Below are 17,949 nucleotides of genomic sequence, written 5' to 3'. Positions count from 1 at the left end.
GTATAGAGGGAGTATGAGGAGGATTCAACCCTCTCGCCCTCTTAAGAAACCTGATGACCAGGTTATGCTTCCCAATCGATTTACCTTCCACATGGTCATGATAAGCAGTTATTATAGCAACATAGACTTTGAGGTGGAGGGAGACAGCCTTTGCTCCAAGCCTTGCTGCAGGAAGAAAAGCACAGGCACAATTGAACATCTTCAGGGGTCAGAAGAATACCACTCAACGAATAGGTTGGAAGTCAGACATTTTCCAGAGGTATGGACATGGGTGCCACAGGGTCTCCTTCTGTCTCCTTTCTCAGAAGAATCTGGATAGGTTTGACCAGCATAGTGGACGTCGCATGACCCACCGACCACGGCGTGACTTTCGTCGCACAAAGCGCGAGTTCCATTGCAGTCCTCAGTTTCTACAGAACTGCAGGATTGTGACCACCCTTGTGTTCCCTATTCAGCGACTGAGCCAGATGAGCTTGCAACAATGCCATAGCATGTAAGGCAGATGCAACAGCTCCACAAACCTGATTTGCCTTTTTGATCAGATCGAATGAGTACCTACAGGCTGAAGATGGAAGACACTGGTTACGCCTAGAAGTGGAGTTAGGGCTCATTTGCACAGCCTGTTCCACGGGAGGAACCTGTGTAGGGTGAACCTGTGCAACCCTTTGCAGGTCCACCATCGAGGGTAGTGAGTGAGGAGGAGCTATTAGGTCAGCTCCTGGCAGTAAAATATGCCACCCAGGACCTAGTCAGCTCCTCATGCACCTCCAGAAAGAAAGGAACCGGAGTGGGGAGCTGAGAACCAGTACGAGCCACCCCCGAGAAACCAATCATCCAACCTCAAGGGTTTGGGACATGGTAGAGGGTTCCACACAAGCCCAACTCTCTTGACAGCCCAGGAAAGCATGGCCATCATCTCCGGATCTGCATCGTGCACCGATTGCAGATTGGCTATTGCCAATGATATTGTTATTTGTCTGTCTCCGACGTGGCATCGGAAGTGACCAACTGAATGGGAACAGAAACATTTCGCAGGGAAACATATACTTTTACAAGAAAATTCAAAAGTTTTGTAAGCAAACTAAATTTCTTGAGGGGAAAAATGGTGAGAAGACATTTAGCAGATAAATGAAGTTTCTTGGTGTAACTCAAAAGCTTTGCGAGCCGATGCAAAAGCATTTATATAGTGAAAATTTCCTTCCATATAGGTCTTTATTTTTTTTTTAAATTTTTTAACCAAAAATAAAAAAAACATCAATTTTAATTGGTTCTCCCACATCATGTTCTGCAGAAGAAAGAAAGCCATATGAGTTTTTGGTTAACTATTGCTTTCAATAAATGTAAAAAGCAGCAATAAACTGTACATTTAGCTTTCAGGAAGTATTTGAAACCTGGTTGGGAAAGAAATGCAATTCTGTTTGTTGTAAATACTGATATAGAAACTTTACATTTTACCTTTAAAGTTATAAAACAATAATAAAGTTGGAAAGGATTAAAGGTGCCCTAGAATGAGTTGAAAAATTATGTTAAATTGTAAACAGTTTTACAGGTCCAATTACAACCCTATAAATTGTCCATAGGATGTAATGCTCTGTTTTTGCCTTATTTGGAAAAGTCATTAATATTAATATTGAGCTCTGCTCTGATTGGCTTATTTCAGCAGCTCACAGCACACATCATTGCAGTTGTTCAGCAAAGCGGCTCGTGAGTCCTGAACACAGACGACTGAATGACACTTTAAGCTGAACATCTCAAATGGAGATTGATCAAATACAGCTGCTTGTTTATTGGTGTTTTCAGATCATCCGCGCGAGAGAGAGAGAGTCCGCGTGGATATGGTTGCCAGATTGTACCTGTTTAGGTAAAACACTGGATAGTATACGTGTTCTTTTCACAGAAAAGTTCTGTTTGGAGGAATTAAATTACTGAAATCTGAAAACCGCACGAACGCTCTTCTTTCCCAAACCAAAACCAGTGATTTTAGACTTTTAGACTGTGATGTACTCTTAAATACAAGCATGCAAAAACATACTTAAGTTCTCTCAAAAAATAAATAAATAAATAAATATAACTTGGTGGAAAAGGTGAGGTTTGCTAGAAGGATCGAGTGAACGATCTGTAACCAAAGTATCTCCGGTTGTATTTTGTAATACAAAATAATATTAACCTTTGTCATTAGACACACTATTTAGTGTTGTATGGAACTTGGTGTTTCCTATTGTTACTGTACTAGCATCTTGCGTTATCTAGACAATGCTGTCTCTCTAAGAAATGTTCAATTCAATCAGAAATTGTTTAAACAGTCAATAAGAGGATAAATCGCTACATACTGCTTGAAGGAATATAGTTGTAATTGCCACTTTATTCAGTTTAAGACGCTGAGCAAAGCTTTCTTGAAATGGGCCGAACAAACGAACTATCTTCAATTAAATTGTTGTGGTATCCGATTATAAACATCAACCATGACTATTTTTTCTGTGGAATGGGTAGAAAAGTCCTCACATCTCCTGCACAGCCTGGAACATGACGTGTGTCCATGAGAGCTGCCGTTTTTGCTATCCTCGCGTGAAGCTTGTTTACCTGCAGTCCTGAAGATTTGGCTCCGTCACTTCCACCTGACAATGAACATTTTTGGAACTATGCAAATGTTGGGGGCGTACATATAAATGATCCCCAACGATTGCTTCACGGTTGGCCTTATGTTGAGAATCACTTATTTTTCTGTGGTGTTTTTCATTAGCGAGATTTACATATAAAGGAGGAGGCAATGGTGTTTGAGACTCATAGGTGATGTCCATGTACTGAACTCTTATTATTTCACTATGGCAAGGTTAATTCAACTTTTCATTCTAGGGCACTTTTAAGTTTACTGGAAAGTACTCAGCAATTTATTTACATTAAACATTTTTATGGAAAATGTGAGACTGTCCAATGGGTCTGACCATGTTCAAGTTCCAATTTACGAATGATACTGGAGCTCTTGTGTAAGACTTTGTCAAGTGATTTTTCTTGTAGGAGACTCACAAAGGACAGCAGATATCCACTTTAAGCTCCCACATGTAACAATCCATGTGACAGATAAAGGTTGAGCTAGTGGAAGTCAACCCAGCTCGCATCAAACATATCTAGATTCCATCACACATCAATCAAAGTATCTTTGTGTGAATCCTTTAACTGTGAAATGAATCTCTTCCATCTGAGAGAATGGCTTTTATTTCTTCTGGTTATGGAGAGGAGGAGTTAGTGTCTGGGTGGCATGAATGGGAAGAATGGGTACAGTGCTGCTTGCCCTGAAATGACTGTTAAATCAAAAGTAATGATGTCATTCTTTTTGTGTGCTGGGATTTCATCCCCAAAAAGACAATGATCTGCTGTTGAGCGGCCCAAGGACACAATTAAACTCCCTGCTTCTACTGGGGAAATATTTGGCTCTTCTTTAGTTTGATCTCAGTTGGATGCCACAGGCTAAAGAGGCTGTCTATTCAGGACTGGATTGTTAGTGCCTACGTGTGTGGCTTAGAGCGAGATGAGGGGCCAAAGGATCGGACAGCAGGGATTCATCCTCACTGATAGTGTCCGTGTGATCTATATTTGCCCCTCTGTTCCTCCACTTTCTGGCCCAGATGAAAAAGAGAGCCTTTTACCAAATAAATACTGTTTAACTCTTTCCCTGCCATTGACAGAAGATTCCATTATTTATTTCTAGCTTTCCATGGTAGGGGGAGGGGCTATTAAGCATTTTCTGGAAGAGTACAGAATCTCCTGACGAAACCAGGCAAAAAAAAAAAAAAAAGTAGAAACAAGCCATTGTAGTCTTTGAGGGAAAAAACAGAGGCTCTGTTCTTTCTTTTGACATATTGCATGTTCAGATATTCATACATCAAAATATTCTGGGGGCCATGACATTTTTGTGAAAATTATCAAAAATGATGGCAGTGGCTGGCAACTTCATAAAAATAACAAATAAAACGTTAAAACATATTTTATAAAAATTATAAAATGTTAAAAAGATTATTAGTTAAATTATCCAATACAAAGTTTAAAAAAAAAAACTTTAATTAATAAATAAATTCAGCATAAAAAAATAATAGAATTTAAGAATTTTGGTATTGGTTTGTAAGCCATTATGTTAGTGTCATTACATTATATGACTTGATGTCAATATTTGAATTTTTATTTTATTTTATTTTTTATATATTTTAATTCTATCCTCTCCTTCTTTTGTGTGGGGGTGTTTTGATGATGATAATTTGTTTCTGTGGTTCATGGAAACCATACTGTTTTTAAGACGACAGTCAGAGCTGTGAAGCAAGCTCAGCACTTTTTGTCCCACCAGAGACTGCACTGTAACCAAAAGGCAGTGATGGGTTATTTTTGCTCTAGGTTAAACATATGGTCGCAGTAAAATTTTTGGAGTTGTGTTATCTGATAGGAGTGTCCAAGTCCAAAACGCTGTTTTTGTCACAATAGGTAGAAGACATCATTATAGTTTGTTTGAAACGTGTCAGTGCTATTCAAGATTAATGGCTGATAAATATGGCGAAAATATTAAGAATTTAAACAATACAAGTTTAGATTTTGCATATAATTTTGCAAATAATTTTGCATATTTGCTTGTTTGTAAAGATTGCTGTAGTTAAATAAAAGTATTAGTCTAAAATTCTGTGGCAAAATCACCACTTTAAATCCTTCATTTGGTCAGCCCAATTGAGCCACACTCTGTTATCATCCACCTACTCTTTGTTGCTCTTTTTTCCACAAAAGGAGCATTAATGAATATATATTAAGACAGGATTTGTTAAACCCATTTTACACTATAATTAGACAACAAGGCACATTTGATGCTTGACTCATGAATCAGCAGTTACCCAGGCAGGCAGCCTGGTGTGATAAAGGGGCTACAGTCCCATGGTCGACTGCCAGTGTTGTGTAGAAAAAGTCCTCTGATTGCTTTTGCTCTGGTTTTGTCTTACGGTCTCATTAGAGGTAAAGTCAAGCCTCAGCCCTCAACACACAAAAACCCGGTCATTAAAAAAGCACTTCTAAACCGGAGGGGAGGAGGGATGGGAAACCTGTCATGCTTTTCAATGGATGACTTACAGTCAATCATTTTCCAGGCCAGAGGAGGATTATAAAGTCGCAGGACCAGTGATGAAAATGGCATTTTGAGGTCCTCCTGTTGGACTCTTCTGGGAAGTTCCTTTCAATAGAACAAATAGGCCAAGCCTAACGCCTGAAAAACAAACCCACATCATAATCCTCCTCCACCAAACTTTACACTTGCAGTCTGGCAAGAACCGTTGTCCTGGTAACCGCCAAACCCAGACTCCTCTATCGGATTGCCAGACAGATAAGCTTGAGTCATCACTTAAGAGAACACGTCTCCTCTGCTCTAGAGTCCAGTGGTGGCGTGCTTTACACCACTGCATCCGATGCTTTGTATTGCACTTGGTGATGTAAGGCTTAGATGCAGCGGCTTGGCCATGGAAACCCATTCCATGAAGCTCTCTATGCACTGTTCTTGAGCTAATCTGAAGGCCACATGAAGTTTGGAGGTCTGTAGCTATTGACTGTGTAGAAAGCTGGCGACTTTGCGCACTGTGCGCCTCAGTATGTGGCCATCTGTGATTTTACATAGCCTACCACTTCGTGGCTGAGTTGCTGTTGTTGCCAAATGCTTTCACTTTATTATAATACCACTAACAGTTGAACGTGGAATGTTTAGTATTGAGATTTCACAAATGGACTTTTCATTGTGCAACCTATCACGGTATGACACTTGAATTCACTGAACTCCTGAGAGCGACCTTTTCTTTCACCAATGTTTGTAGAAGCAGTCTGCATGCCAAGGTGCATGATTTTATACACCTGTTGCCATGGAAGTGACTGGAACACCTGAATTCAGTGATTTGGAGGGGTGCCCCAATACTTTTGGCCAAATAGTGTATTTATTGAGCATTTATTGAACATTGATGGAGCGACACATTTTGTGAGCAAAAAAATTACTTTTATTTAATAAATACATTGTCATTAACATTTGTTCATTTAAATAAAATACAAAATACAGAAGCAACTGCTTTTTACCCCAAATACAAATTACAGTTATTGAAAAACTGTTTATTTACTTACTTTTAACGCAACTGAAAATAATGAACAAGATCTTTGTCTCAAAATATATTAGGTAACTTTAATGATTCTCATATGCAACATAAATCTTTAACATGTATATATTTTTTTAAAAAAATAGATCAACTTAGACCAAAATTGTTGCACAATCATGTCAAGAATCAGCCAAAATTACACACACACACACACGCACGGACGCACGCACGCACACACACACACACACACACACACACACATGCACAAAAAATGGTCTGATTCAGAAAAGTTCTGCTTGAGTTTTTGTGCCATCTAGTTGTTTAGAAGAAAATGAAAATAAATGAAATGCAGCTTTTAACATGTATTGCACCATTGTACTGTATAACCTACCATGGCACTTTAAGCTCTGTGAACTTTTAGATAGCAAAGTGCACATAATGTACAGTAGTGTATGTGTGTCACAGAATAATTATTAGGGGTCCAAGCATAATTTTGCAACCCTGAGGACGAGAAAAAATACCCCTGAGTCCTTTATTCAAGCCCTACAAAATCTACGTAGCGCATAGAAATTTACCTAAAAACCTATAAAACTAAAAAACATTTTTTTTCTGGGTAGGTAGTTGGTCCAATCATCACAAAAATTGGCATCAGGATATTCTGAGGATGCACACCAAGTTTTGTAAAATTACACCAATAGGGAGTGCTACAAAAATAAATAAATAAATAACATTACAACTTCGCAGCTGTATGATCCAGAAAGTTGAAAAATGGTATGCATCTTCTTTGGTGGACATTCTAATGTATTCAGCAGCCATATTACCCTGTAGCTCAAGACTGGTTTCCCACTGAAGCTAAGCAGGGCTGAGCCTGGTCAGTATCTGGATGAAAGACCAACTGGGAAAACTAGGTATCTGCTGGTAGAGGTGTGTTAGTGAGGCGCTCACCCTGTGGTCTGTGTGGGTCCTGACACCCCAGTATAGTAAAGGGGACATTGTACTGTGAAAGAGTACCTTCCATTGGATGAGACATTAAACCGAGGTCCTGACTCTCTGTGGTCATTAAAAATCCCATGGCACTTCTCGTAAAGAGTAGGGATGTAACCCCGGTGTCCTGGCCAAATTCCCTCGATTGGCCCATACCAATCATGGCCTCCTAATAATCTGCATCCACTGAATTGGCTCTATCACCCTCTCTCCTCTCCACCTTTCGCTGGTGTGTGGTGAGCGCACTGGCAGCATTGTACTGTGGCTGCCGTCGCATCATCCAAGTGGAGCTGCCCACTGGTGGTGGTTGAGGAGAGACCCCTGTCATAAGTGTAAAGCGCTTTGGGTGTACATCAGTACATAATGCCTCATTCATTCATTCGTTCGTTCATTCATTCATTCATTCATTCATTCATTCATTCATTCATTCATTCATTCATTCATTCATTCATTCATTCATTCATTCATTCTCTAATATGACTTGTATGCTTAAAAATAAAAGTCTGCCAGCAGCCAATCAAGCCAAACATTTCAGCTGCTCATAACATGGACTGCATTTATATAGCGCTTTTAACAGACCCTATGGCCATCCAAAGCGCTTTAAATTTTTGCCTCACATTCACCCATTCATACACCGACGCCGGTTTCAGCCATGTAAGGCGCCATCCAGCTCGTCAGGAGCAGCTGGGGTTAGGTGTCTTGCTCAAGGACACCTCGACACTTGGTCAGGTGAAACCGGGGATTGAACCAACAAACTTTCGGTTTGTAGACAACCTACATGAACCACTGAGCCACTTTCTAACATCAAAGTACAACCCCAAATCAGAAAAAGTTGGGACAGTATGGAATGTGCAAATTATAAAAAAAAGAAGTGATTTCTAAAATTACTTTGACTTGTATTTCATTACAGACAATATGAACACAAAATATTTCATGTTTTGTCGGGTCAACTTCATGTCATTTGTAAATATGCATCCTTTCCTGTCATTCAGACCTGCAACACATTTCAAAAAAAGTTGGGACAGTAAAGCATTTACCACTTTGTAATGTTGCCATTCCTTTTCACAACACTTAAAAGACGTTTAGGGACTGAAGACACCAAGTGATGAAGTGTTTCAGGTGTAATTTTGTCCCATTTTTCCTGCAAACAAGTCTTAAGGTGGGCAACAGTACGGGGTCTTCGTTGTCGCATTTTGCGCTTCAAAATGCGCCACACATTCTCTATTGGAGACAGGTCGGGACTGCAGGCAGGCCAGTCAAGTACCCGTACCCTCTTCCTCCGCAGCCAGGACTTTGTAATGTGTGCAGAATGTGGTTTTGCATTGTCTTGTTGAAATATGCATGGACGTCCCTGGAAAAGATATCTTCTTGAAGGCAGCATATTATGCTCCAAAATCTCTATGTACTTTTCAGCATTAATGGTGCCTTCACAGAAGTGCAAGTTACCTTTGCCAAGGGCACTGACACAACCCCATACCATGACAGACCCTGGCTTTTGGACTTGTTGCTGGTAACAGTCTGGATGATCCTTTTCTTCTTTGGTCCGGAGCGCACGGCGTCCATTCCTCCCAAAAAATACCTGAAATACTGATTCATCTGACCACAGTACACATTTCCACTGTGTGATGGTCCATCCCAGATGCCTCCAAGCCCAGAGAAGTTGACGGCGCTTCTGGACACTGTTAACATAAGGCTTCCTTTTGGCACAGTACAGTTTTAACTGGCATTTGTGGATGTAACTACGTATTGTGGTACTTGACAAAGGTTTGCCAAAGTAGTCCTGAGCCCATGTGGTGATATCGCTTATAGATGAATGACGATTCTTGATGCAGTGCCGCCTGAGGGATCAGAGATCACGGCTGTTCAGCTTAGGCTTGCGGCCTTGTCCTTTACGCACTGAAATTCCTCCAGATTCCTTGAATCTTGTAATTATGGTATGCACTGTTGAATGTGAAATATCCAAATCTCTTCCTATCTTTCTTTGAGGAACATTGTTTTTAAACATTTCAATAATTTTCTCACGTATTTGTTGGCAAACTGGCGATCCTCTGCCCATCTTTGCTCCTAAAGGATTAGATCTTTCTTGGATGCTGCTTTTGTACCAAATCATATTTTCAATCACCTGTTGACATCACCTGTTTCAAATCACATCATTATTTAACCCTTTTAACTCATTACTAGCCCTAAATTGCTCCTGTCCCAACTTTTTTTGAAATGTTTTGCCGGTCTGAATGACAGGAAAGGATGCATATTTACAAATGACATGAAGTTGACCAGACAAAACATGATATATTTTGTGTTCATATTGTCTGCAATGAAATACAAGTCAAAGTAAATTTAGAAATCACTACGTTTTCCAAACTGTCCCAACTTTTTCTGATTTGGGGTTGTAGAAAGTTTGTACGTCTTTTGAAAATGAATGTATTTACCAAATTCTACGAAAAGTGCTAGGTAGGTGTTTTAGCTAATAGCTCTGCAACCATGTGAGACAAAATCCAAATTCCAATTTCTTCTAAAGCCTGAACAATAGTAAAAAAATTAATTCTTTTTTTTTTTAGGCCGTAAGTCAGACCTTCATCAAGCTTTGCACACGTCAGCTCTAGACCATACTGGTTACAAAAGTTATAAAGAGAATTTAGATTTATTAATCTATTCAATATATTAGTAGATACATAATGGGTATGACCCATTATAACTATTATGTCTGTATCTTGTGCGCACAAGTCCAAACATCTCAAAACTGGAATGGAGAACAAGTAATTCTGAAAAAAATACTGTGCAGTGGAACTGGTATTTACTCCCTTTTCTCCTTTTTTTCCCTTTTCTTTTTTTTCTTTCTTCGTAACAAGGAGCAAGACGTGATCTTTCCACCCTTTGTAACTGTATCCACGGTAAAATCACCAGACAGTATCTCTGTTTCCCTTACACAGAGAACTATAAATGCACATAGTTAGGGCCGGTATTACGAAATGATGACGGAAAACTCAACGTCATAATGTTAAGCCAGTATTTCGCTGTTCAAGTATTTTCACTTAGATCTTCCATTTTACATAGCATTCTCCCATTTGACCAATTTAAAACAGTTGTCTATTCAGCCTGTGTGAATCAGAAACATGAGCGTACTGGAAAACAGGAAAGAGGAAAGACAGGAAATGTGGGTCTTAGCCTGGAACTAAACGTTAACACTATTCCTTTCCTGTAATCACTGACCGGAAAACTAGGCGTGGTAATATTTGTTGATTTCGGTAATTCAAATTCTGTTGAAATCTTGTACGATAATTTACTTGTGACTTACTAATGAATGAACAACCTGAAGGCATGAATTTTTTTCATGACACTGTTGGGAAAAAGGCTGCTGCGTGACAATAATAATTGTGTTATGTAACTTAATATGTCTATTTTGGGAGAGACTCGAGACATCTTAAGACTAATGCAATCATTTGCTCATAGCAATCTGACTGTTAACTAGACGTTGTTTTTCTTAGTAAATAAGCTATGCTGTGGAGTCTTTTCTGGGCTCTGAAAGATACCAATGACTTCCAGATTTGCAATGGAAAAAGTTGCTGTGTTGTTTTAGCCCATTTTGGAAACAAACACTTGTCAGATATGTAGCCTGAAATGTGCCCAGACACATAAAGGAATAGTTTATACAATTTTTTTCAATGACCTTTCAATTAGATCATTATTAATTCATCTTAAATTCCAGTCCCATCTGACATTGTTTCCTTTTTTTATTTTCTAATGTTCAAGCTGTTCTTTTCCCAAACAACAAAAGTGTGTTCAGTCAAGGCACACACAAAGGCATCATGGAAGCAGTCCATATGACTTTTCTATATGACAAGTGTCATGCAATAGCTTTGCTTAAGGGACAGATCAAAGTTGCTTGTTATCCACAGAAAATCATGTCCTTTGCTTTAGCTCTCAAATTCTACTACTATCAGGGGCAGGGTCATCACCAGGGCGAGGGATCGACCTCTATGGTTTAGTGGACTCATGGGGTTGAGGCGGCCAACTCACAAAAATGTTATCCCAGGCCCCACCAATTAAAGGACTGCCATGATCAGGGGTGTAGGAAAAGTATAAAAAGGATCAGCTTGACCTTCCTTCAGTTTAAAATGGAAAATAAAAGTCTTAAAACGTAATGATGTCTGAAAATGTGGGGGGACGAATGCAGACAGTTCTAAAAGTAATGCGCAGTTATAAAGTTAAGTCCTAATGATATGCCCCTGACAAAAAGAATAAAAGAAATACTTCTAGAAGATAATAGAAACTTTTATATCAATATAAGTGGCAATATGGGTCAGTAGGGTAATGATGGACACACTGTACATTGCATGACATGGCTGCAGCTGAGATAGTGTGCGGGCATATGTGACCCAGTCTTGTCCCCGCTGACTGCCTAAATGGTAGAGTGATGAGTGAAATAGAGGAGAAGGAGGAGGAGAAGAGGAGGAGCAGTCAAGCCAGCTGGAGCACTGTAGAGTTTGCATACCTTTTATGTTACCACCCCTACTGACTCTTTCTTCTGGACTGTTTCCAGTACTCCCTCCAGCCCTCTATCCCCGACTTCCTCTCGCTCTCTCCCTTCCTCCCAACCCCCATAACTGAAATAGTCTCCTAAGGGATTGAAAAGGATTGAGTCATCCTTTCTGTCCGGTTTCCTGTGGTCACATAAAGTTAATTTTAGCTGGGGCCGCCAAGCAGATATGCATGCAAGTGTCAAAACCGAGAGAGATGAAGCCTTGAGATGAAACTCTGGGTTCATTAAAGAGAAAAACTCAGTTCATTTCCAAAGAAATGGGTGGGGCGTAGTCTCTTTGTATCCGTCTTCTGTTGAATTAGCTGTCTGAAAGTTTGCATCTGACTTCTTTCCTTGTTTGCGCGTGTGTTTAGGTGTGTGTGTATGTGTGTGTGTGGATTCAGGGGTCACCAATGAAACCGCTGGGGTTTGCTTTTCGTTTTTTTTCCCCCCTCGGCTTTAGCGGAGGAATGTTGGCATAAAGTTTGGCTGGGGGGAAGGCAGTGAGCGGCGTCTCAAGTGCTGGCATTTGTTTCATTTCAGCTGTAATGAGTCTTGCCCTGTCGTGAGAGAAAATTCTGGCTTCAAACTACCAACTTCAAAGCTGGGCTTTTGAAAGTAAGAAAAACTTTCAACAAGTCCTCACATGAGACTCGTTCAAGACTCCAGAAAGTTAAGGTTTAGACAGCCGAGAAGCTTTTCTCTGTCCGGTCCTATCGCCATCTCCACTTCAGAGGAAACAAACTAGCTGCTAAAAATGAGCCGCTCTCCTTTCAAGAGCAAAAAGAAACTGAAGCTATGTAGAAGGGGGGGGGGGAAGAAAAGTTAAGGCTGTACGTGCGTATGACTGCGCGTCTGTGTATGTGCGTCTGTTGGTGTGTGTGAGGGGTGTGTGAGTGTGTGTGTGCGTCTGTGTCTGTGTGGGAATGATTACATCAGCTTGAGCTAGCTCTATGATTGGTTAGGGAAGTGTGGTTTGATTCACTACCTAAAAGCCTGTGGCTGTAACCCTTTGTGAAGGGAACAGAGGCAAGTTGTCTGCCAAGCTGGAAACAGTGCCATCTGCATGCTCTGTCCTGCGCCAAAGCTAGACAGAGAGAGAAAGAGAAGGAGGGAGATTGTGACAGGTAGGATACGCTGAGCGTCTGACAGGAAGAAGCATCTGCGAAACATCGGAACCGCTTTCTCCCCTTTTTTTGGTCCTTTTTTCTCTCTTGTGGAGTTGTGGAGACATTCGGGGAGCGGGTTCGTCTCTCAGTGTGTGGAGGAGGACACAGGCTGCTGGGGAAAATGCCATCGTGTTCTCCAGACTGTTGCCTGCTCAGGCCTGGGGAGGTAAGATTTCTCCTGAGCCCCAAACGCACAGCTCCTCTGGAGTACTTCAGAATCCCTCTCCCCCTAGGCGACTGAAAGAGTCTTGGGAGTTGGTGTCCATCTGTAGATGGGTGAAAAATAGAACCTGTAGAATGAAACGGAAAATCTAAAATAGAGTGTGACGGGAACTGTTACATTCACATTTAAGTGAATTATGGAATTCGCCAGAGTAAATGTGGTGGAAAAGCTGTAAAGGTTGGCGTAACGGATTTATGCTTGGTGAGTGACTGTATGAAAGATCTCAGAATGGATGATTGACATTGCAAATAGGAATAGAGAATTTTCGAGAAAAGCTAGTATGCGAGCGATGAAGGGGAAACAATGACACGGGGCTCATTCAGTGTCGAGCGCCAAACTATTTCAAATTAAACATTTCTCTTTAGCTTTTTCCTATTCGTATTAGCAGGGATGCAGTCTAGATATGGGATTTGGATGTGAAAAGACCTAGATTTACACTCTGGGTCAAAGCCTTAGAAGAGTTTCAGATATTCTCTTTTTTTGCGTAAAGATACAGTATCCTAATGTCAACTAAAATGTTGTTGTGTAGCACTATGTAATGTTTGTTTTATTTCCGTTGGGGCCCTGTCGTGTGACGCAGTAAAATTGACCCATGTGTAGATGTGTTTTTCCAAACTAGAAATGCTTTTTTGTTCTTTCTCAACATCATATCTAAGTAATATCTGATTTTTGCATCTATTTCAGATCATAAAAATCTTCAGCGAGGACGGGATGGGAAAGGTGGTGGAGATCCCAGCCGACATGACGGCGCGAGACCTGTGCCAGTTTCTCGTCTATAAAAACCATTGTGTGGACGATAACAGTTGGGCGCTTGTGGAGCATCATCCATCCCTGGGACTCGGTAACTGGCTTGCTAGTTTTCTAGGCTAGAGGGGAGCGGGTGAATTTATAGAGCCGTTTTAATGTGTCTGTGTGTGTGTCAACCACTTTAGATGCAGTAATTACAGGGTCTTTTGTGCTGGAGTTGAAATCAATGATGACCATGTTAGAGAAGAAGACAGACTTCCTTGATTCATCCTTTTATGTCCTTGGGCTGAGAGTAATTGATTAACAGTCGCCGGGGGGAAATCCCGTCTCACAGAGAGACATAACAGGAAGTTAGGTTGCCCAAGAGTAGAGCTGGTACTGGTTTTGGTACTTTAGTCGATCACGGTGCTACATGTGTAGTTGTCATGTGTAGTGTGTCTTGTGTTTTATGCTTTAATCATACAAGATGGTTCCCTTTCAGTCGGTCAGTTCCGACGTATGTCTCCGTTCCCTCCTTCAGGAAACGAGGGTTACATATGTAACCGAGACGCTTCATTCTATCACTAGTAAAAAAATGCACAGCACAGAATGCATCATGGCAAGCATTGCATTTTAAACCATATGGAAAGTAGTTTTAATCTTATTTTCTATGACCTTGCATAGTTCTGTTTTTTTATTTTTTCAGAATGAGGGCATGCCACCATATGTATGTTGGTTTCTAGCAAGTGACTGATGAATTTGTTCCTAAATACCATAGACTTTGATGGGAATTTTTTGGCATTTTAGTAATTGCATTCGATTATTTGTAGTTAGCATCGTTTTTTTCCCTTGCTGTCTATGACCATATCAGAACGGACCTGCGACCCAACAGTTTTGCTCTTAGCTCTTTAAACTTAAGCATGCTCAGTGGGTTTTTGACGTTAAAGGTTGCTGTCAGAGTGGAGGTTGTGGGCAAATCTCTAGGCCAACTCATGCTGTGTTTTAATTGGTTACCTCGAATAACCTGTGGCTTGAACGTAAGGGTTTGCTAGTAGAACTAAAGTCAGCCCAGGGCAACAAGTCGTACAGAAAGTTCAGCCACCCGAGTATGTGGTCTGGACAGGATTCCGTTTTCCATCCCAACTATTGGTTTTGTTTGGCAAACAAATAGTTTTCTTTTTATTGTCAACGGACATCCTGCTCCCCCTTCTCTTTATCATCATTCTTTCGTCGTTCTTTCAATGCTCTATTTTACTTTCAGTTTCCCAATGAGTGTGAGTGTACAGCAGATGATTTTATGATATTTGGGGGAAATTCTGGGGAATTTTGAAATTGTAGCTTGCAAAAAGATGTCGCCTACTCATAATTTAAAGTAGTTAAACTAAAGTCAGTTAGTAGGTAACTACATTACAGGATGTTAATAAAAAGTAGCTAACTACATTTCAGCTATTAAAGGGGGTAATAAAAATATGTTTTACCTATATAAATATCAGATATTTTTGTAATCATAGCAGAGTTTTGACACAAAAGCAAGGGGACATAATTCAATTGTTAAGATAATATAATCTACATAATAACTAATAGAAATATAAAATCACATTAGTTTTCGTGTCTAAGTTGGAAAAAGGGTGATCAGCATCATACACTATTTTTTTTTATAAAATGTATAATACCTTACAAAGATCACTTTGCAGAGAAATAATTCTGGTCAGTCGGTGAATATATTTTTTTATCTGATTGGTCAGAAATGTATGTTAATCACTACATACATTGAAAAAATAGCTTGTTACTGTAAAAGCTAAATCTTTTGTAAAGCAGAAGATCTTTTCTCATGCTACTGAAAAATGTAGTCAAGTTAGTGTTATTAAACTTGTTTAAGGTAAAGCCATATCCTGGCCTTGTTGTTGTATTACACATTCTGCTAAATGTTTGTTAATTATAAATGTTTTTTTATGTTTACCAAAGCTGTTTTATCATACAGGATAGCTTCATTCTATCACTAGTAATTATTATTTTTTTTTTTAAATCACAGGACAGAATGCATCATGATTAGCACAAACTATTTATTTGTATTTTAAACCAAATGGAAAGTAGTTAATAATTCTGGTCAGTCGAGGAATTGTTTATTTGATCTGATATGTCAGAATGAACTGATTCACTAAAATAAATAAAGTCTACACATTTCAATGCTACACATAAGAAAGGAGAGTCTTGGAATATTTGTTTAATAATTACTTAGCATGCTCGTCTGCAAAATTTTGTGCAATACAATATTTCGAAAAACAATGTAGTTTTGTCAAACTCAGCAGTGTTGGGAATGACTAGTTAAGTAATTATTAGTTATTGTAGTTGAATAACTTTCCCCTTAAAAAAGTAAAAGTATTCTTTTTTCTGTAATTAAATTACAGTAACATATATATATATATATATATATATATATATATATATATATATATATATATATATATATATATATATATATATATATATATATATATATAATACAATAGTTGAATTAACATCAAAATGTAAATTCTAACTTTAAAATGCATGTTTTTGTGTCCTCAAATTTGTAATACTTTGGTCGGTATAATTATAAGAATAATTTATGTAATTTTATATTATTTATTGGATTAATTAAAAGAGCCGTTTCATGTCTATCCTTGAATCACTTAACTACAAGTTGATATAGGATTTTCATACTTTTTGGAGAGAGTCATTTGTACAGTAAACTAACTACACTATTGAAGATGTAATTAGTAACTAGTAATTCATAACATTTTTAGAGTAACTTACCCAACACTGATCACTGCATAATATGTATTTTTCTAATTAATGTCTGATTCACTTTTTCTACGTTGTACAACAGTTTTGAAACATATGCTAATTTAAAAAAAAAGTTGAATGTCTCTCAGTTTGGACAAACGCTTATATGCGGAACAGGCTGTATTTAAAATGTCAAAGCAGGTCCGTTCCTCATTTGTTATGGATCCACTCTGCTAGAATAGTGTGAAGTGCGGTTAAGCGAAAGCATGACATCATCTCTCTGCAATGCCCGACTCTCTCCTTACTAAGCCAAATATTGAACTGCGGAATGATGGAAAAGCTTGTCACTCCTGTACTTCTGTATCTCAAAGCATCATTTCAAGATGGATGTGCTGTGAGGAAAAGTTATAAGCCAGATTTGCCATGAAGTGGATTAAAGCGTATTAAAATTGATACATAAATGAATCTGTTGTGATTGGATGTTATAATCGCTAAATAATTGCTATGCTTTCTAGATACAGTGAGTATAGAATTCTTTTTTCTTTTCCTTTTTTAATTTGTTTTTTTTTTTTCAATTTTTTGGGGGAGAAAAAGAAGCGTATCATCTTTTATGCACTTTAACAAGTTAAAATGTGTGGATATTACCCTAAACGAATAGTTCACTCACCCTCATTTTGTTTCAAACCACAAAACACATCCTTTCATGGCACATTAAAGGAGATTGTTTTTTAATTATGTTATCACAGATGCACTATAAAAAAATATCCTAAAGATGTTTACTTGACTGAAGAATAAACAAACATTTTAATAATTATAGCTAAGGTGGATTTTGCCACATGAAGCACATTTTTAGGTTAATTAATTATAGGTTAGTAAATTTAGGTTAGTAAATTAATTAATATACAAAAGTGTCCAAAAAAATAATAATAAATATAATTTCTTCAGTTTGGTTAATAATAAAAAAAGCCATAATCAAATCTTTAAAATCAAAAACATTGTTTTTCATTTAGACATTTGAGTCCCACTTTATATTAGGTAGCCTTTGTACTATGTACTTATATGTAAGGGATAATGTACACCCAGCCGGGTGTTTCGCGGGGCCCTCTGCTTCGCGTCAGGGTCCTGATCACTCTGTCGGGGTTTATTCTGCGATAACAACTGGCTGGATGTACATTATCCCGCTTATTACACGGCTACTAGTCTCAAATAAATTAGACACAAAATATTTTTTTGAGATTAAATATTTTATTAGCTCTTATGCAAAGCTTCCGCGAAGAAAAACAGTTCCAACCTGCTTTAAGCCTTTATCTATTGCTGCTAAATGTTGAAAATGAATGCTGAAAGGGTTCGTTCACCCAAAAATGAAACCAAGCCTTTGATTTACTCACCCTCAAGTTATCATAGGTGTATATGACATTCTTCTTTCAGACAAATACAATCGGAGTTATATTTAAAAAGTCC

The 17,949-nt window shown here is 38.7% G+C and overlaps 1 protein-coding gene across 3 annotated transcripts in view; it reads left to right on the top strand.

Annotated features, from left to right (window-relative positions):
- grb10b (growth factor receptor-bound protein 10b) overlaps positions 1-17,949 on the top strand; it is a 148,362-nt gene that overhangs the window by 109,977 nt on the left and 20,436 nt on the right. For all 3 annotated transcript variants that reach the window (XM_067449217.1, XM_067449215.1, XM_067449216.1), the window contains exon 6: positions 13,681-13,837. In XM_067449217.1, coding sequence (XP_067305318.1) covers positions 13,681-13,837 — 157 coding nt within the window. The remainder of the gene's footprint in view (positions 1-13,680; positions 13,838-17,949) is intronic.

This window comes from Pseudorasbora parva, chromosome 7 (assembly GCF_024679245.1).
Source record: "Pseudorasbora parva isolate DD20220531a chromosome 7, ASM2467924v1, whole genome shotgun sequence".
Taxonomy (NCBI): domain Eukaryota; kingdom Metazoa; phylum Chordata; class Actinopteri; order Cypriniformes; family Gobionidae; genus Pseudorasbora; species Pseudorasbora parva.
This window is presented reverse-complemented; position numbering and strand designations above follow the sequence as displayed.